Source organism: Neoarius graeffei, chromosome 9 (genome assembly GCF_027579695.1).
Source record: "Neoarius graeffei isolate fNeoGra1 chromosome 9, fNeoGra1.pri, whole genome shotgun sequence".
In the NCBI taxonomy this organism is placed as follows: Eukaryota; Metazoa; Chordata; class Actinopteri; order Siluriformes; family Ariidae; genus Neoarius; species Neoarius graeffei.
This window is the reverse complement of record NC_083577.1, coordinates 6,800,736-6,821,846: the sequence shown is the minus strand read 5'-3', so window position 1 is coordinate 6,821,846 and position 21,111 is coordinate 6,800,736. Positions and strand designations below refer to the sequence as shown.

Below are 21,111 nucleotides of genomic sequence, written 5' to 3'. Positions count from 1 at the left end.
TTCAAATAATGTGCGCAGTATAGGCTATTGATGTTTTATTATGAGCCATGTACAGTATCCTAATGTTTTTTGTTTCTGAGTTACATGTTCGTTTGAAGGACTTGATGTACTAAATAACATAGTTGCACCCGGTAGTGTTGAAATTGGTAAACACCGCAGTTGCGGACATTTTGTAGCCTAAAATGATGTTATGATAAGCTTTAATAAAGGGCCCGGTCATTTGCCCCGCCCCCGGCCCGGCTCTGACTTGTTCCGCCACTGTCACTGATGTCACTGTTTGCGCTGCTTAACGACATCACGTGACGTCCACCCACTTTCGCTAACTCCACCCAATGTGTCCACCCACTTCCAGCCAGCACGGTTCAGCGCGGTTGTAGTCGAAATGCAACTCCAACAGCCCCGCTCAGCTCGACTCGGCACGGCACGGCTCAGCCGCGTTTGTAGTGGAAAAGCGGCATTAGTTTACTGTAGGAGTTCTACCAGTCTCAAGTACCACCTAAACGCAAAGCATCCCTTAGCTAATGCTGCTGATGCCGGATCAAGCGCTGAAACGCCGGGGAGGAGTCGCCGTCAAACTACTTTGAGTGCAACCGAGGCAAGCCCGTCAGCGCAGCTCTATCAGACAAGCTAACTAATCTTCTCGCTCAGTGGACTGCCACTAGCTGCTGGCCCATCAGCGTGGTTGAGGATGATGGGCTCGAGCTTGTTCTCCAGGCAGCCACAGGTGACCCATCTTACAAACTACCTGCGAGGCGAACTATCATTAGGAGAATACATGACCAGTACGCCGCAGAGAAAGCCACAAAGGATGAGAAGATGGTAGAGGCGAGGTGTGTAGCACTGACCGGGGACCACTGGACATCTGTCAACAACGATAACTACCTCGGCGTTACTGTGCACCTCATCGATGCTAGCTGGGAATTTCACTCCTTCGCTTTAGGTAGGCTACATTATCTCATCTCATCTCATTATCTCTAGCCGCTTTATCCTTCTACAGGGTCGCAGGCAAGCTGGAGCCTATCCCAGCTGACTACGGGCGAAAGGCGGGGTACACCCTGGACAAGTCGCCAGGTCATCACAGGGCTGACACATAGACACAGACAACCATTCACACTCACATTCACACCTACGGTCAATTTAGAGTCACCAGTTAACCTAACCTGCATGTCTTTGGACTGTGGGGGAAACCGGAGCACCCGGAGGAAACCCACGCGGACACGGGGAGAACATGCAAACTCCACACAGAAAGGCCCTCGCCGGCCCCGGGGCTCGAACCCAGGACCTTCTTGCTGTGAGGCGACAGCGCTAACCACTACACCACCGTGCCGCCCCAGGCTACATTATGTCATTTTAAATTACACATTTAAAATTACTTAGCATGTAATTACCACGACATCACGAATTACCAACACGTTATGTTTGCTTCTTGATGATTGCTAATTGTTTACTACTAGTAATGAACTTATTCTGATCTACTTTGTTAGGTGTGATGAAAACAGAGGAGCGTCGCTTTGCGGAAGCGTGTGCTAGGCAGTTTCTCGACGGTGCTAATCAGTGGGGGATAGCTGACAAAATCTGCACTATTGGAACAGACAGCACTCGTAATATCTTAAGAAACCTCTTCTCAAGGACTTACTTTTAGTCATTACTTATAGCGCACATATTCTGAATGAGCCATTTTAATCTAGATTAATTTCAAAATTTCAGTGAGATTAATCTAGATTAAAAAAATTAATCTATGCCCACCACTGACATTGATATATATCGTGAGCGATAATGGAGGTAACCGTAACGATATATTAGATTCCTCCTGACTCCATCTTTGACAATTTCAGTAAAACGTACCTTTGTGCTTTTTTGTTTTGATGTGCTCCTGGATGTTTCTAGCTCCTCTGTTTCCATAATTGATCATATCTGAGCACAGAATACACAGAACCTTTCCCGGCACGGCCACTTTTCGGATATGTTCCGTCAGGCACGTCGTCACAGTTTGTGTCCCTATCTGCACAGTAACGCTCAGCGGTCTCAAAAGTAGCCGGTCACCGGCGGCAAATCGCCGGCTATGGCTTGTTATGCCGCCGGCTATTATCAGTCGAGTCACAAAATTTAATATTAAATATTTCTGACAGCAAAAAAAAGTTGTGAACGTAAATTACATCCACTATGTCATGTATGTCCGTTGCCGCGTCAACTGTGTTTACATCCTCGACATGAGCGCAGCCATTACTGCCGCTTGTGTTGCCAGATTGCGCGTTTTCCCGCCCAATGTGGGCGGTTTTAAGTGCATTTTGGCGGGTTTTGAACATATTTCGGGCTGTAAAACGTCAGCAGTATCTGGCAACATATTTTTTTTTTTACTTAATACAAGAAATTAATGGATGCCAACGTTTTTGCCAAAATGGTATTTTATTTTCCATTGTTTAGGCAGCTTCAGCATCATACTGAGATTCTGTTCAAATTGTTTTTTTCTTCTATGAAGCCTGAGGCATTTATTTTATTAGTTTATAATTATTGTTTAATTTAGTCTTCAGGAGAGACTGCCTGCACACAGTACTAGTATTAATAGTTTTTTTTCTTACATGAAAGCTGAGGCATTTATATTATATTTGAAGGTAACTTCATGCTGTGCTGTGAGGTTCTCTGCACTTTAACTTTTGAACCAACAGGTGCATTTGGATAAGTAAAGCCTATTTTTCTGCATTTTTGTAGTCCTGGTAATCTTTTATATTGGTAAAGTTGTTTATAGGACCATTTCTCAGTGTCTTTGTTTTTTTAATCAATAGTTTTTCAGTAATAACTTAATATTTAACATATCACTCAATTTTAAACAACCCCCATGCCTCCCCCATAGTCTCCAAAATTTCTGTGGGAAACACCGGCATGCATAACAATGCTAATCAAGCTTAAGCTAGACGACCCGCCTCAAATATCCGTCCCGGGTAAATGTTATCCCAATTTTAGATGGCCTGTTCCAAACCATCCCGCCCCATGAAAAATTCATACTTGCATCTCTCTCTATATCTATCTATAATTTTATTGATTTATTTATATATATATATATATATATATATATATATATATATATATATATATAATTTTTTTTTTTTAGGTATATATGAGAGTGATTCCACGCTTATGGGTACTGAAATGGGGACATGAACTTATTTTTAAAAATTCACCTAAAACCATTTCTTTTTTTTACCATCAGGTCACAAAACATGTAATCTTTAATGAATGATATGTTAAAAGATAACTTTAATTTTCTGAGATGTAATAAAAACATATTTATATGCCAAAGTCAGAACGTAACAGAAGTGTTGTGGACATATATATTCTCAATTTTAACAATGCAGAATTACTTTTTGAAACATAGGAAGGTGATGTTTTAGCAAATATAATTAATAAACATGTGTAGTAGAATAAACATACACATTCTTTCAATAAGATTAACATGGTATAGAGCTAGATTGTAATTAATTTGTAACAGACGCGAGATGGACAATCGTAACAGAAGTAATGGAACAGACATCATTTTGGAACTCATAGGCTTGACTTTGGCATATAAATATGTTTTTATTACATCTCAAAATTAAAGTTATCTTTTAACATATCATTCATTAAAGATTACATGTTTTGTGACCTGATGGTAAAAAAAGAAATGGTTTTAGGTGAATAAGTTCATGTCCCCATTTCATATATATCCCTGCACGCTTTGCGTGCATTATGTCTGCCGCTGGCAGACATTTTACCATTTTGCACCCTGCTGTAAATTATTTGTACCCTGCTATTCTCCCAAACTTTGAAGCCCCTGAACGCTACTATCGAGCCATGCCCATCTGAAACAGTTCTTTACCCCGTTCGATTTATCGATTTCCCTGGCACGATCCTCATTTTTGCGGTCCAAAACTTTCGCCATATTGGCGAAGTAACTTTGAAAACTAACCAAAATAACTAGAACTTAAGAAGTGATCAAAACCATGTATGTATAGCTTGTTTCTCCGCGAATTGTAGAAGTGAGATGAAACTAGCGCCAAAACGTTGCCGGAAACTGTCTTGAGTTGTCGTTAGCATAAATATTGAAGAAAGCAATGACGATTTCCGTTATCATAGCTGCAACTAATTTTGCGATGTGCGCTGCCGAAAGATGCTGGCGGGCGGACGGTCGGTCGGTCCTGCCTGCTTGTGCCACCACAAACCTCGCCTCGCGCCAACCCCTACCCGAGAAATTCTCTCAACGGATTTACACGTTTCACAAAAACGAAACGTGTAAAATTCTCATCCCTGTATACATCACATCTATATTATCTCCTCCTTGTAAATTATAGCACAAGAATGGGTTTGTTTTTTGCATGCTGTGACGGTCTAATTCTGCTCGTCTCTAATCATCTCTACTTCTAATTTCAGAGAATCAGATGGGATGCTGAATCTTCAATTTTGGGTTGAAATTCAGGCTATGAAGTTCGAAAATTAATCATGTCTGATACTAATGATACAACAGTTGATTAAATCATCAGAATCAGGATGCGTGTATATATGTATGTCTATGATTTTTATGGTGGTCTTTGGTATGACCCGACCACGAATAGAACTCCGAGTTCTATTTGCAGTCGGGTCATACCAAAGACCACCATAAAAATAGTACCTACTGCCGTCTGGCAAGGTACGCTGAAATACAGACGCGTACTAGTTCCAACTGGAGGGTCATTAGATGTTTGGGGCTCAGAATGTTCATGTTGTTCTTGGTCACCCTTCCCTGTGAAGTAATAACCAACATGATGTTAGCCAAAAAACCATGTTATTCATATATTTATCATTTATTTTATTAACTTGCTTTCAGTTTGGTGTCGGTCTACAGTAGTAGTCACCAGTGGTAGTGGTTGATGTTGCAGCAGTAGTTGTTGTAAATCTAGTATGGCTAACACTACGTTCAGACTGCAACCTGAAACGACCCATATCCGATTTGTTGTGAAATCCGATTTTTTTGTTAGGCCGTTCACATTACCAATTATATGAGACTTGTATGCGATCTCCAATATGAACGGAAAACGACCTAAAAGTGTCCCGCATGCGCAAATTGACACGTAATAAGCACATCTACGTAATACGTAAACAAAAAAAAAAGCGCACTCTTCAAGTTTGCAAGTAAAGCATGGAGATGAGGCGAGACCTGGCGATGTGGTTTTTGTGGCGGCGGCGGAACTCACACAATCTGATTAATGTGGGCAGCAGACTAATGAGACCGAAGGTGTCAAATTACTGGAAATTTCCAGAACAATCTTATAATCTTGTAATACAGGATGGTTTAAGTTATAAATCAGTTATAGAAACTGTTTTATTTAATCAGGCTAACAGATCAACATCCAGGTCCCTACCAAATCCACCATTAGCTTGATCAATTCTATAAAAGTCTATTTAAATTCTGAAAACTGTACAAATGTTGTTGTTTTCCACCAAAGAGGCGGGATTAGCCAACGCAGAATAGTGACGTTTGTCTCTTGTTGATGACGGGTAGGTCGCATGAATGCGACCTGTCCGGTCAGACTGCAGTCGCATGTGAAAATATCGGATATGCATCGGAATTAGGACCACATATCCAAGCGGCCTGGGTCGCATGTGAAAAAATCGGATCGGTGTCGTTCAGATTGTCAATAACAAATCGGATACAGGTCGCATATGGGCAAAAAAAAAAAAAAAAAAAAAATCGGATATGGGTCGTTTCAGGGTGCAGTCTGAACGTAGTCAAATTACCTTGGGTATCAGTTTTTTTCAAGTGAATGTACTCTCTTTCTGCTGAAGAATGACAAAATAGATGTATTTTTCTTTTTTTTCTTATCCATGTTTTCTTGTCTCTTTCGAATATTCGTACATGGACCGTAAGACCCCACCTAGCAAAAGACTTGGATCAGGTTTTACTCGCTTGGGACGCTACAAACGGGGCGGCATAAATACACGAACGGGTCCGACGTATATTCAATATGGCGGTGCTCAAAACAAATTCATCCGATGCTGAAATCTGTTGAATATCCAGATAATTATGTTGGAAGTTGCATATTTGTGCAAGATTTTCAATATTGAGACCATGAAGTCAAGTAATACACCACGGAACGTTCCAAATAGGGCATAAAATGCTTGCGTCCATATTGGCCCCTGCCCCTCTCGACAATGCGTTCATTATTCGAAATAGTGCGTCTTAGACGCGGCCGCGCCAACAATCTGAGGCTGAATCCCATTTCACCCCTTGGACCAACCCCTTGGCCCTTCCCCTCCATTTTGCGCGTTCACGTGAAGGGGTAGGGGTATCCCAATCCCAGTTAACGCGGAGGGGTAGGGGAAGGGGTAGGGCTTCTGTACCCCTCCAAACGGAGATTTTCCTGGAGCTGACTCCGAACGAAGGGGTTTGAGTGATTTCCCACAATGCCATGCGGATTTCAGCGAGATTTCATGCGGATTTCAGAAAGATGGCGGTTCCCGCGGCGAAAGATTGTCATAAATGTATTTTCTCCATTATTTACGTGTTTTAAAGTTGTTATCCAGAGGAAACACGCCGCTTAATTCGCTTTCGAGCTGAGAATGAGCAGCGATTTCTGAAATCCAAGCTGCTGCTAAAAAGCTTTGGGAGTGAGTATTGTTTTTGGTTGCTTGACTGCGTACGTTTTGTTCTGTTATTCTCGCTTTTATTGTTTACATGAGTGTTCTGACACCTCATTCTGTCGGATGTGGTGCACGAAGCGCCAAAGATATCCCATTCAGTGGTGTTAGTTAACAAATCACACCCTGCCAGCAGAGATTTCTGCCTCTGGCTCTGACTGTAGCGGCTGGTCGCAGCCAATGACGCGTCGCGTTTTGCTAACGTAAACGCTGACGGAGGTACGTGATGACGTATGCAATCGTTGAAGGGCTATCCCAATACGTAAGGGTTGAATTTCAAGCCCTATCCCTTGTAGCTCAGTTTCAAGGGGAAGGGCCAAGGGGAAGGCGGAGGGGAAGGGGGAGGGGGAGGGGTAGAAATTAGAATTGGGATTGGGCCTGAGTCTCTGGACAGCTATAGGCCAAAGTCATATAAATAAAAATTTACAGTGAAATTAAGAAATACCGTCACCGACTTGCTCAACTCAGACTGATTTGACTTCATTAATTGTGGGTTGACTCTCATTAAAACAGGACTGGTGTTATAACTTATGCAACGTACATGCATGCATTTTCACTGATAAAAGGCTAATTAAATAATCAGATGAACTGAGACGATCACATTCTGAAGCAAATTAAATAAACACACAATACAAGTTACATGTATTAATCTAAATGCAGGTAAACGACGTGTGGTGTTTTGTCGTTTTGTATCCAAATGATGATCTTCGCTTCTTACCCGTCTGTGTTCGCGCTTCTTGAAGGCCGACCTTGTGGCCGATTGTTTTGAAACAATCTGACTTTCAGTTGTTCGTCCAGTTCTCCGTTCATTCGCTTCTTACACATCAGGGTGAGACATTGCTGCTGAGGCGAGCACATCCAGTGGAGAAATCAGACGGCTGGTCCACTCATTCTCCATTTTCTCCATACTGAGTACTCCGCCATTACTGCTCAGCTCAAGCAATTACTAAGACTCAGGATGGGATAAGGTATTAGGCAGAGACCCGTCCACCCGTAAATTTGACGGGCAATTGCCGATTTCAACGGGCAAGTATACACACAGACGGATACTGAAACGGACGATAATGCCGAAAATTTTCGCACATGAATACTCCCACATGTCATCCGATAAATCCAGTTATGTTCCGCCCACACACGGACTGGCCATCGGGAGTAGCGGGAGTTTTCCCAGTGGGCTGGTGGTTCAGTGTGGGCCGGCGGAGAAAAAAAAAAAAAAAACAGTTGCGCGCTGGCCTTTAATATGATAAGCAATGTTAACAGTTTCTTTAACAAACTGTTAACATTGCTTATTACAGTTGCGCGCTGGCCTTTAATATGATAAGCAATGTTAACAGTTTGTTAAAGAAACTGTTAACATTGCTTATCATATTAAAGGCCAGCGCGCAACTGTTTTTTTTGGGTTTTTTTTTTCTCCGCTGGCCCACACTGAACCACCGGCCCACTGGGAAAACTCCCGCTACTCCCGATGGCCAGTCCGTGTGTGGTTCCGCCATCATTTACAAATCGTAAGAAACACAGTTTAATACGAAAAATACTGAAAACTTGAAATGAAAAATCAGAATATTTCATCGTTTCCGCCATTTTGGCCCGCACTGAATCTTGTAACATGCGGACTGAATAAATCGCGAATTCTGATTGGTCGAAAATTGCCAAACACCCTGCGTTGTAGTTTCCTCTTTCTTGGCGGGAGAACCGCATTTTTTTTGCTGACTCACTCTTCTGGATCAAGATGAATCCCAACAAACGCCCCAAATTGAATGTGACAAAAACTGATTCGTTTTTCCACAAAAAGACAGAAAAGGTATGTGTGATACATTGATTAACAAGGGGGTTTCATTGGGGTATGGTAAAATAGAATACTGTTGTTGTTTTTTTTTTATTAAATACTGTAACTAGATCAAAAGATTATATACAATTCATTGTTGTTTATTTTCTTTTCACTTTTGTTACCAAATCAAACACCATACATACATCTGATACATTCAGGAGTGAAACTGAAAAAAATACAAAGTAAAAATATGCAATATTTCTGATCAAAAATTACACGCCATTTCACCCTGAAAATGTCCTAGAATGCAGGAAATGAAGTCTAAATTTCAAAAATTTTCTGGGGGGGCATGCCCCCAGACCCCCCTAGAGGGACTTCGCGCCTGCGGCGCTCGTCTTCGCACCTGCGGCGCTTATCAGGATTATATAAAATATTATTTTTGACTGGTAAATTTCTTTTTCTGCCTAATACCCTAGGATGGGACATCACCAGTTTTAGCAACAACTGCATGGAGGTCACTGCCTGAGCGATAATATGTCACGCCCCGTTCTGGGTTTTAACAACAACCCTCGGCTCACACTCCGGGAGAACTGGTGCAACTGAACTCACTTTCCTTTTCTTGTAGTTTTCTTTTCCTTTAATTGTTGGTCCTGCACCCTCTTTCAATCCGGGCTTATAGCCAACGCTCCTCAACAGATCAGAGGTTTCGTACGAGTCTTCAGTAAAATGTACAGAGCAGAGGAGAGACCAGTTTGTAGGCGCCCAATGTGCCCGTGAACTTCTCGCAAAACGCGTCCAAATCTTTGCAATTTGAACATTCTTGGGCCGTGAATGCAACGTAAATCCACCTTCTGTCGTGTTGCAACACATCTACGTGGCATGGCGATAAATTAGCTCAAAATGGAGGATCGGAGTTGCAGTCAGCTGTGTTTTAGTATAGCGGAAATGACGATGAGACCGATAGAATTCCTGCTGTGACGTTACGGATGTCAAGGTCATTCACTCAGACCGCTACCTATATGAATTAGCCTGGGAAATCCCATGCTGCTTTGCACAATCGTTCCGATCTGAAAAGACAGCATGGAAACTATGGTCTAAAGGCTCGCCTGAGTTAGGGAGCCAATCAGAGAGTGGGGAGGGGTGGAAAGACGGTGACGCGTACTACTCGACAAACGGAAGCTTGTAGTTTATTTGGGACTGTTTACGGATCACAATTAACATGGCGGCGAGCGATACGAACCAAACTTTCAATCAAGCTTTGTCTTGCACAAACGGCAGGAATCATTCGGTGCCATTGTTTTCCTATTTTTGTTTTGCCTTCTCTTTCCTTCTCTTCTTCGCCTCTTCGTCGCTCTAACTACGTCACCGGGTACAACTGCCATGATTGGCCATGGGCTACGTATACGCGAAATGATAGACATTCGCAACGTCCAATAAACGGCCGTTGACAATCGTAAACCACACCTCCCCTACGAGAAATCCAATAGGCGGATTCCAGACCATATTTCACTTGTGATATGGTCTGGTGTTAACCAGACTATATATTAATCACTTTAATCGTAAAAATTACTATATTAGATTTATTGTTAACGCTTAAAACTATTCCTGTGACATTCTTGAGGTCTCAAGGCGTTTATAAACGAAAAGTGAGGCCACGGCTCTGCGGATCTGCTTTAAGAACTGTCTCGGCGTGGCCTAATATTCTAATGAGTAAGCTTGACTGATGACCCTCCAATAGACAGATGAATAGGTAGGTATTATTTGTGCTAAGCATATTAATAAAGCAAGGTACAATTATTCAATGAATTTCTGACATGTATATAAGAATTACTTGGTTTAACACATTCATTTTAATATGGATTTAAAGATCAAGTTTCTCTGAAACACTATTCTACAGCTTAGGGGCCGTCGCTGAGCCTTGGTCGTTTGCTCATCTTTCAAGAGATTACTGTATCAGGAGTCGGGATATTTAAAAAAAAAAAAAAACTGCATCATAGAAAGGACAAGTTACCAAATTTCTAACAGACGCTTATTTAAGCTTTCTACAAGGTTAATCTGTGGTCACTTCAGAGACAAATTAAATCCATCTGGCATTCAAAAAAAAAAAAAAAAAGGGCCTTCAATTGAGCTTTGCTTCACAGTCACTACGTTTACATGCACATAGAGAGAATCGAATTTCTGCCGTTGCTCGACTGAAATCGAAGTTCAAAATGCCATGTATACACCTTAATTCGGCTGAAATTGAACCGAACTTGATTTCTCGGAATCGAGCTACACGACCTAGTTTATGCGATTTCTGCCGAGCTACTTAGTGCATGTATACCCTATCGAGCTAGTTGTCGAGCTACTTCCGGAAGTGACGAGACCACAAGCGGGAAACACAACAGCCTCGGTCGGCATGACAACGGCATGAATCTTTTCTTTTTGTGGCATTGTTTGCACTGTTAAAATTTAGCTCACTTACTGTATCACCAAATACATCTGTACAGCTGTTGCATAGCTGTGAATTGTGTACATAAACAAGTCATTGTATTTGTGTGTGTGTGTGTGTGTGTGTGTGTGTGTGTGTGTGTGTATATATATATATATATATATATATATATATATATATATATATATATATATATATATATATATCCATCCAACATCTGAAGAATGTTAATAAAAACAAAACAATTGAACTTGTGTGTTTATTAAGACATAAGTTAAATTGTAAGCAAAAAATATATTTTTTTGTAAGCAAAAAACGGACTTTAGAAAAATATTATTGTGCAAAATAAGTTGTCTTACAAAACAGTGGTCTGCGCCGGACAGTTTGTAGCCATAGTCTGTTAGAGCAAGCCTAACAGCTTGAACACGGAACTGGCTGTGTTGCCAGATTGGGGGTTTTAAGTGCATTTTAGCGGATTTTGAACATGTTTTGGGCTGGAAAACGTCAGCAGTATCTGGCAACACTATAGCTCTTCTTCATGACGACAACCGGAAGTGTACCAACACGATGGGGCGTGTAGCGCCACGTGTGGCTCGGGTGCACAATGCACCTTGCACAATAGCCCGATTTCACTTGTGCATGAAGGATTGGATTTCTCTGGCACCCCTGCTGGGACCCTTTGCTCGATTACCGACAGTAGCTCGATTTGGACGTGCATGTAAACGTAGTCAATGAGATGATGTAGATGTATGGAATCAATTTTGTGCCAAAATGTTCATACAATACTTTTGAAATATCAAACAAAAATGATAAATCAAAATGTAAAAAAAAAGTCAATTTTTTTTTTAGACTGGCAAACAAATTATTCGTGTAATCGTGCAAAATATCAGTCTATTACTCTTCAGAAACCTTTTTTGTTCCGTGTCTTTCTCAGTTTTGTTTGCCGTAATTTATTTTGGTTGCGATTCCAGCTCTCGTTTGCGCTCCCTGACTTTTTGCTTGCAGTTTTGGCACAAACTTCACGTGTGGGTGGGCTGTCCAGGAATGCATTCCCATTGGCTAACTTGTGTTTGACTGACAGCTCCGCTCAGCCATTCCCTACTCGGATTCTGGCGGCCTGTTTGACGAGTGACCGATCCATTGACGGTAAACAAGGATCGAGTGGACTTCAGTGGCGACTATGATACTGAATTAATTCAACAAAGTGTAAGTGCGGGATAAATGTGTTGTATGTGTTGCAGTAGTGCACATTATGCAGGTGTGTTTAACGTTAGCAAGACAGCTATTATATTGGGTAGTGGAGCCAAGGCTAACATTTGACTTGCCACGAAACACCTGCATAATGTGCACTACTGCAACACATTTGTTCCGCACTTACACTTTGTTGAATTAATTCAGTATCATAGTCGCCACTGAAGTCCATTCGATCCTTGTTTACCGTCAATGGATCGGTCACTCGTCAAACAGTCCGCCAGAATCCGAGTAGGGAATGGCTGAGCGTAGCTGTCAGTCAAACACAAGTTAGCCAATGGGAATGCATTCCTGGACAGCCCACCCACACGGGAAGTTTGTGCCAAAACTGCAAGCAAAAAGTCAGGGAGCGCAAACGAGAAAGCTGGAATCCCAACCAAAATAAATTACGGTAAACAAAACTGAGAAAGACGCGGAACAAAAATAAAAGGTTTCTGAAGAGTAATAGACTGATATTTTGCACGATTACACGAATAATTTGTTTGCCAGTCTAAAAAAATTGACTTTTTAAAATTTTTTTTTGAATTTTGATTTATCATCATTTTTGTTTGACATTTCAAAAGTATTGTATGAACATTTTGGCACAAAATTGATTCCATATCGATGAACCTGAAGCAAATTGACCAATTCTTATTCTAGTGGGAAAAAGTAAACACCACCACACAATGGGTCATGCTGTTGGAGGAAAATAAGAAGTCAGACACACTTTACTGCCTATGGGTTGGGCTCCAAGGTATTAGTTTTGGTTTGGTGGCAATGTGCAACAGTAACAAGACAAAAAGCATCAGCGTGTGCAAAATGCAATGGAAAACAAAATGGTGGCTCAGCAAGAGTTGCTCTGGACTGGGGCGGATGAGTACCTGGACAGTACGGGGGGGGCGTGGGTTTCCTCCCACAGTTCAAAATTCATGCGAGCCAGTGCAAGGGAAGGGTAGGAGTAGCACCCGGCCCATCCAACATTAGCTAAGGCAAGATGCCCAAGAGGACTCATCATGATGATGGATTCCTTGAAGCAGTCAGGGGAGATGTTGAGACTGTGGATGAATACATGTCTCACACAGGTCTCAACGAATCTCGTTTACGGCCATCGCTTTGACATATGGACTGATATATTACAGAGCATATTTCAAACACTCATAACTTGCTATAGCAGCGACAAAATAGCGATCAAAGGCCATTATTAAAAAATGTTCTGTTTCCGGTCCACCGGCCGGGTGAGTGCTGTTTGTGCGGTTGAAAATTTTTTTTTTAACACCGGTTTTTCGACATTTTTTTCGGGTTCGTAAATCTAAAATCGAACTTGACATTTCTGCATTCCCAAGGCTTTCCACTAAGGCTCATACTAGCCAGCCATGACAAATAAGTAGCCAGCTGGGGGAGGGGGGGGGAGTAAACACAAAATAAACTCCTGTGCACGCAGTTCCCAGGATTAAATGTATTTTCCACAGACCATTTATTTATTCACTTTACTCAAATACAAAGTAAAATGGCAGTAAATCTTCTTTCTTTTCTTGCGTATTGCATCATGAGGCGTTCCTGGCTTGTAAATCTCTTATTTCCGGTGCATGACACATTCACGCAGCTGAGCATGCTATGAATTAACAACGACAACGGTCTGCAGTGGGGCGACACAATTACACACTCAGCCAACATTTCTCCATTTGTGTATGAAAATACACTCCAACCACTCAGTTTGGGTTCATTTACAACCAACGGTGTCTTTTGATGCCAGCACGGAATTGAACGAGAGAAGACTGGTTTACCGGAGACAAAATAAGCGTCATCTCTGCTTCTGTTCCCTCCGACGGCCCCGACACACTACTGCCTCCGCCGAGTGCGCGCGCACACACCGCATGTCGGGGCTGCGGATGAGTTACTCTCCCTTGATCAACGAAGTCAGCGGGGAATTTGTGGTTATTATCGGTACAAACAGCGCGAATCACAACTTAAATGAGTGCGGTTCAGTTTGACATTATTGTCAGTCCGTTAGATAAACATTTAATTTTATTAAAATCGAAAATTAACATTTAGAGCCTGTGGGCTACAAAAATAATAGTCATTAAAGTGGCCGGCAGCCGGCGCTTGTGGAAAGCCCTGCATTCCGCGCAGAATAGAGAATTGAATCAGCTCTGCGCATGCGCTGTGCGGCACAAAAAAACGGCAGCCACCATGAAGGAAGGAGATCCGGAGTTTTCAAACATTTGCTTAAGTGTGAAATCGCAAAATGGTATTCTAGCGAACAACAAAATAGTAAAGATTCAGAAAAACAAATCATTCAGTGATCATTTTAATAGTGTAATTTCATCCGAACTAGGCCTAACGGGCGATTTAGAACTACAAAAAGTCCGTGTGTCGGACATTTTAAGTATCTTTGTACAAGTTTTGCAAATGTTGCAGTCAGCATTTAAAATGCTAACTTAAAGTTTCTGTACAAGTTTCAGTTGATTAAACCGTCATATTTTATTAAATGTGTCTGCTTTTGTAATAAAAAAGTACTGAAAGAAAAAGCAAACAGCATTACGATTTCTTATCCATATATATATATATATATATATATAAATAAAATTTTTTAAAAAAATCCCTCCCTCCTGAAATTTTTTTTGCTCACCTGGTGGACAGGAAACGAATTTTTTTTTTTTAAGGATGGCCAAAAATGCATTCCGATATTTAATAACATGAGATTACTAGAATTTTGATTTTTTTTTAATTGCTTTCAGTTCTCCTTTAACTGAAGAAAAAGCTAATTACATCTGCATGTGTGGTGATGACTTTATATTGAGTAAGAGATCATTACTAATTAAAGCTCCGTTTTCTGCTGATTAAACGGAACTTGAGTGCAAACGCACTTTTATCTGTTTCTCACCTTGTAGTACGCGATAAAACAAATCCAGATTGGGCACAACACTCACATTAGGACATCAAGAAGATCAAGACGAAAACTCATCTTGTCGTATCAAGAAGAAGCAACAGGATAAATTAAAGATCTGCCAAGAAGCCAGATTAGAAGCAGCACAAACCTGAGCGAGTTGGGATACACAAGGAGAACTATGTGGGTCAACACTGCCAGGTGAGAGATTAGCGATGCCAATCCAGTAACTTCGTTTTACTTGTGCACTTTTTTTTTTTGGGGTAGAACGAGACACTTCACAATATCAATGTATTCAATTAATGGTAATGAGGCTAAATCCTCTGACGGCTTTAACATAGACACTACAAATTTCAGCTTTTTCTCTGAACCTTGCCTCGGCAAAGAGAGGACTCCAGAGAATCATAATATTTCTACACTGTGTGCACAATTATTAGGCAAGTTGTATTCCTGATGATTAATTTTATTGTTGAACAAATACAGTGCTCTCAGTCAATCCAAATTGTTAATAAACCTAAAACCAGAATGATTAACAAAGGAAAGGGGAGTTTAGGCCTTCTCAGGGGAATATACAAGTGTGCAGAATTATTAGGCAACTAAATGAAAAGCTTAAAGTTTCCCATCTCACTTGTTTATTTTAATTTTCAGTGTAACAAATAAACAACTCAGAATTAACAAATAAACACTTCTAGCATTTCAAAAATATTCAGTGACCAATATAGCCACCCTTCTTTTCAATAACTGCCATGAGCCTTCCATCCAGTCTGTTAGTTTTTTGATTTGTTGACGATCAACTTTTTGTGCAGGAGCAACCACGGCCTCCCAAATGCTATTCAGAGTGGTGTATTGTCTTCCCTCGCTGTAAATCTCATGCTTAAGAAGGGGCCACAAGTACTCAATAGGGTTTAAGTCAGGTGAGGAAGGGGGCCATGTCATTACTTTGTCATCTTTAAGGCCTTTGTGGGCTCGCCAAGCAGTGGAGTACTTGGGTGCATGTGATGGTGCATTGTTCTGCATAACAATCATGGCCTTCTTGAATGATGCAGACTTCTTCCCATACCACTGCTTGAAGAATGTATCTTTTAGAAACTGGCAGTAGGTTTGGGAGTTGATGTTAAGTCCATCTTCAACCTGAAATGGTCAAACTAGCTCATCCTTAATAATAGCAGCCCATGCCATTACCCCTCCACCACCTTGCTGGTGTCTGAGTCAAAGTGCCCTGTGTCCATTAGTTATCCAGCTATGGGCCCATCCATCTGGTCTATCCAGAGTCACTCTCATTTCATCCGTCCATAAAACCTTTGGAAAATCTGTCTTCAGATATTTCTTGGCCCAATCTTGACATTTCAACTTGTGAGTCTTGTTTAGTGGTGGTCGTGTTTCAGCCTTCCTTACCTTGGCCATGTCTCTGAGCACCGAACACCTTGTCCTTCTGGACACTCCAGGTCGGTTGCAGTTCTAGAATATTGTGGCACTGGAGGATAATGGGTTCCTGGTAGCTTCATGTTTAATCCTTCTCAAGTCTTTTGCGGTTAATTTGTGTCTTTTCTTCTCCACACATTTTTTGCGACCCTGTTGACTATTTGCAACAAAACGTTTGATTGTTCTGTGCTCACATTTCTATAGCTTAGCTATTTCAAGAGTGCTGCATCCCTCTGATAGGCATTTTACAATTTTTGTCTTTTCAGTGTCTGTTAAATCTCTTTTTTGGCCCATTTTGCCTGAGATAAAGAAGCTGCCTAATAATTATGCACACCTTAATATAGGGTATTAATGACTTTAGGTCACACCCTCCCTCATTACACAAATAAATACCACCTGAGAATGCTTAAATCCAATTAGCATTCAAGTGTATCTAGCTTGCGGTTGGAAAACATGCATAGAAATAATGGTAGGGTCAGAGTACTCACTTGCCTAATAATTGTGCACACAGTGTAGAAAGTCGGAGATGCATCACAGTTATTGATCGCACGAGACGGCATTCTGGATTTGCAGATCATCCAACATGACGGTGGATGCATGTGTCACACTATTTTGTCATGCAGTTGCACACGAAGAATAGATAACAGATGGATGGATGGATGGACAGATAGTAGATCACCCACGCCAATCAGTGCTTTTTTTTTTGCAGCCTCGCCTCATGCTAACTTGCCCTGCTTGGTAAACCTGTCCCAAAAATCTTTGCACAGTCCTGTTTGTATGTCCATCGGTCTCCTTTATCCATCAGTTGAGCTGTCGAAGTATCTGCCACTCACTCTTAATCTCATCTCATCATCTCTAGCCGCTTTATCCTGTTCTACAGGGTGGCAGGCAAGCTGGAGCCTATCCCAGCTGACTACGGGAGAAAGGCGGGGTACACCCTGGACAAGTCGCCAGGTCATCACAGGTCTGACACATAGACACAACCATTCACACTCACATTCACACCTACGGTCAATTTAGAGTCACCAGTTAACCTAACCTGCATGTCTTTGGACTGTGGGGGAAACCGGAGCACCCGGAGGAAACCCACGCGGACATGGGAAGAACATGCAAACTCCGCACAGAAAGGCCATCGCTGGCCACGGGGCTCGAACCCGGACCACCAGACACGTACAGTGACGGTGATTTGAACAAACTGCTTCTTTGTTACATGACACTACGGCCAAAAAAAAAAAAAAAAAGCGTGTGTTTCCGGTTACCCGACCGACCCTAAACTTTTTTTTCGTTTTTTTCCCCCAGTCGCGACTTTTACATATAACCCAACCGCGTGAACTGGAAGTTTTTGTCAATCACTGGGAAAATCAGGGCTTTCAAGCGCCGGCCGCCGGCCATACAGCCGACTACACAATTAAGTCCAGCCGGTTACTTTAATGACTTATTTTTGTAGCCCACAGGCTCTAAATATTAATTTTCGATTTTAATAAAATTAAATGTTTCTCTAACGGACTGACAATAATGTCAAACTGAACCGCACTCATTTAAGTTGTGATTTGCGCTGTTTGTACCGATAATAACCACAAATTCCCCGCTGACTTCGTTGATCAGGGGAGAGTAACTCATCCGCGGCCCTGACATGCGGTGTGTGCGCGCACTCGGCGGAGGCAGTAGTGTGTCGGGGCCGTCGGAGGGAACAGAACCAGAGATAACGCTTATTTTGTCTTTCACCTAGAGACATGATTCAAACTTTAAAACGGAGACAAAATTCTCCTGTGTGGATCTGGCATTCAACTTTTTTGCTAGGTTCTGTACTTTTTGATCAGTTACAGATCAAACACCATGAGCAAATCTGGAGAAATTCAGGCTTTATAATGGGTGTCTATTGCGTTACACACCAGTGGAGCTCAGGAGTTTAGAGTGTAGGCAGCTTGAAAAAAAAAAAAAAGCTCTAACTTTCCCATTTAAACTGTTTTCTCAGCCACAATTTTCACTCTACACACACAATTTTCTCAAAAGTTGTAGTCACACATTGTGTGAATCAAGACAAGTGTCTCCCTGAGCGATAGGATTTACAGTTTTTGAATGAGAAGCCTGAAAGTGAGGAGAGGACAGCCGCGCTCTCCCATAGACTCACATTATAAACATGGCAGCGCTTTCACTGCAAAATCAGAAAAGTCACTTGTTTTTAACTCACTCTAGTGTCCACATTTTTTACACTAGGGACAAAAAAAATTACATTAATGTGTTCATGGGAGCCTTGTAGCACTCAATGTGAAAATTTTGTGAATAGCTCCTTTCGTTTCCGTGTAAATCAGCGTTGTTCGAGGAGAGGGAACTCTGAGAAAAAAAGCGCTCCTTGTTTGTTATATTGCATCTTTTCCCTGCACCGTTACCAAGGCGACGAGCTGCACTCAGGGAGCAGAGAGGGGCGGGGCTGCTCTCTCTCATGGTGTATTGAGCTGTTATATTTACAGAAAAATTCATGTTAAAAGGTGTCTCATGCTGCATCAGAAGGTGGTAACTCAGGTGACCTGCAAAGAAATTCATTATATTTTGTGAAAAAAAAAAAATTAAAAAAAAAAAAAATGCCAACCTACCGATCCTAGTTTTGAAATCTACGTAACCGGAAAACACACTTTTTTTTTTTTTTGGCCTACTTAATTTTTTTTTTTTTTTAAGATCCTGAATCCAGAACAATTTTGGCCGATATGATGTAATACATGGAGTACAGACCAACAAACCGATCACGATTGTGTATTATCTGAAATTACATGACAATAAGATGAATGAGTCAGCACTGGTTTAGCTGGAGACAGGAGGGAAGGGAAGTGAGAAGAGAAGAGAAGTGAAGCTGCTGAAAGTCAGTGAGCGGTCGGGGCGGGAGCTGAAAGCAAAGCAATGCACAAAAACACCTTATATGGCAAACGCTCTGTTTGGAGACTGATTGGTGGAGTCACCTTATGCAGCAAAACAGCAGACATGTCCATTAACAGCACTTTGGCGGAAGGTTTTACACACAACACCCTGAAAGTGGTTGGTTTTACATGGAAAGCCAAGCTGAATGCAGACAATACTTCGTTATTTCATGATTGTAGTGCCACTGGTTGGACAGATTAACCTGCAGGTCACCTGACTGTGGGTGGCAACTAACTAAACTAAAACATCCATACAAATTAAATTAAAAATATATATATTTTATATATATATATATATATATATATATATATATATATATATATATATGAAAATGTTACTCCAGGTATAGTACTGACTCTCATAATGCACACAGAACCAGCTACTACTACTACTATTATTATTATTATAATACTTGATATATCATTAACTCTACCCAGCAGCACTACCAATCCCAAAAGACGCCATTTCAGATTAAATTGCTTATATATTAATTATTATCACTTTAATGTATATCAACTTAGGCGTGCCGCTTTCCAAGCCATCAACTCTGATTAGCCTGTTAGCATTAGCTCCGTGTGCACTCACCCGTTAGCCGCGCTGTCGAATTTCAGCGATAGCGTCTCCTCTATGATCCGATTATTTATTTCCAACAGAATCATAATGACTCGTAATCAGTCCTAAAGTGCTTTTTGAAATTAAAAAAAAAGATACAGAATAAAAAAACCCACTATAACAAGCTTCCTAAAGATGCTACACTATCTCTGCTCTGCGCTTCCTGTCTCTACTTCCGCATTCAAGTTCAGGACCCACGTTTGTAGGTGTCCATAATTGTGCCTGTACAGTAATGTTTGATTTGAAAGTTAATTAACATAAAAAAAATACAGTATGTATTGGGAATATTTATTTTATCTTGTTTATTTCATTTTATACTGTGTGTAGCGATATTCCTTAGTGTTAGTGCTATTTCTTTACAGGCTTCCCTCAACAGATAGTTCATTCACTGTTGTGGCAAATACAAATCACTGACGTTTGCTCCTGATAGTCCTGACAAAACATTCATGAAATGCTAAAAGATGTGTTTTCTAAAAGCTGGTTATTCAAGATTCAAATATATTTTTTTTATTGTCAATTCACTATATATCCAGGACATATACACTACCGTTCAAAAGTTTGGGGTCACTTTGAAATGTCCTTATTTTTGAAAGAAAAGCACTGTTCTTTTCAATGAAGATCACTTTAAACTAATCAGAAATCCACTCTATACATTGCTAATGTGGTAAATGACTATTCTAGCTGCAAATGTCTGGTTTTTGGTGCAATATCTCCATAGGTGTATAGAGGCCCATTTCCAGCAACTCTCACTCCAGTGTTCTAATGGTACAATGTGTTTGCTCATTGCCTCAGAAGGCTAATGGATGATTAGAAAACCCTTGTACAATCATGTTAGCACAGCTGAAAACAGTTGAGCTCTTTAGAGAAGCTATAAAACTGACCTTCCTTTGAGCAGATTGAGTTTCTGGAGCATCACATTTGTGGGGTCGATTAAATGCTCAAAATGGCCAGAAAAATGTCTTGACGATATTTTCTATTTGTTTTACAACTTATGGTGGTAAATAAAAGTGTGACTTTTCATGGAAAACACAAAATTGTCTGGGTGACCCCGAACTTTTGAACGGTAGTGTAGGAGAATCGAAATGTCGTTTCTCTCTCACCTTACTTGTAAAAACAGATAAAGATTACAAAAAAAACAACTTTTTAAGAAAAACAATATCTATAAATATTTATAAATATAGATAATATATTGGGGTGGCA

General features: G+C 41.0%; 1 protein-coding gene across 1 annotated transcript in view; it reads right to left on the bottom strand.

Annotated features, from left to right (window-relative positions):
- The window catches only part of arpc2 (actin related protein 2/3 complex, subunit 2), an 88,132-nt gene extending 68,019 nt beyond the window's left edge, over positions 1 to 20,113 (bottom strand). The window contains exon 1 of the mRNA XM_060928988.1: positions 19,885 to 20,113. Coding sequence (XP_060784971.1) covers positions 19,885 to 19,958 — 74 coding nt within the window. The 5' untranslated portion in view covers positions 19,959 to 20,113. The remainder of the gene's footprint in view (positions 1 to 19,884) is intronic.
- Positions 20,114 to 21,111: the final 998 nt, after the last annotated feature.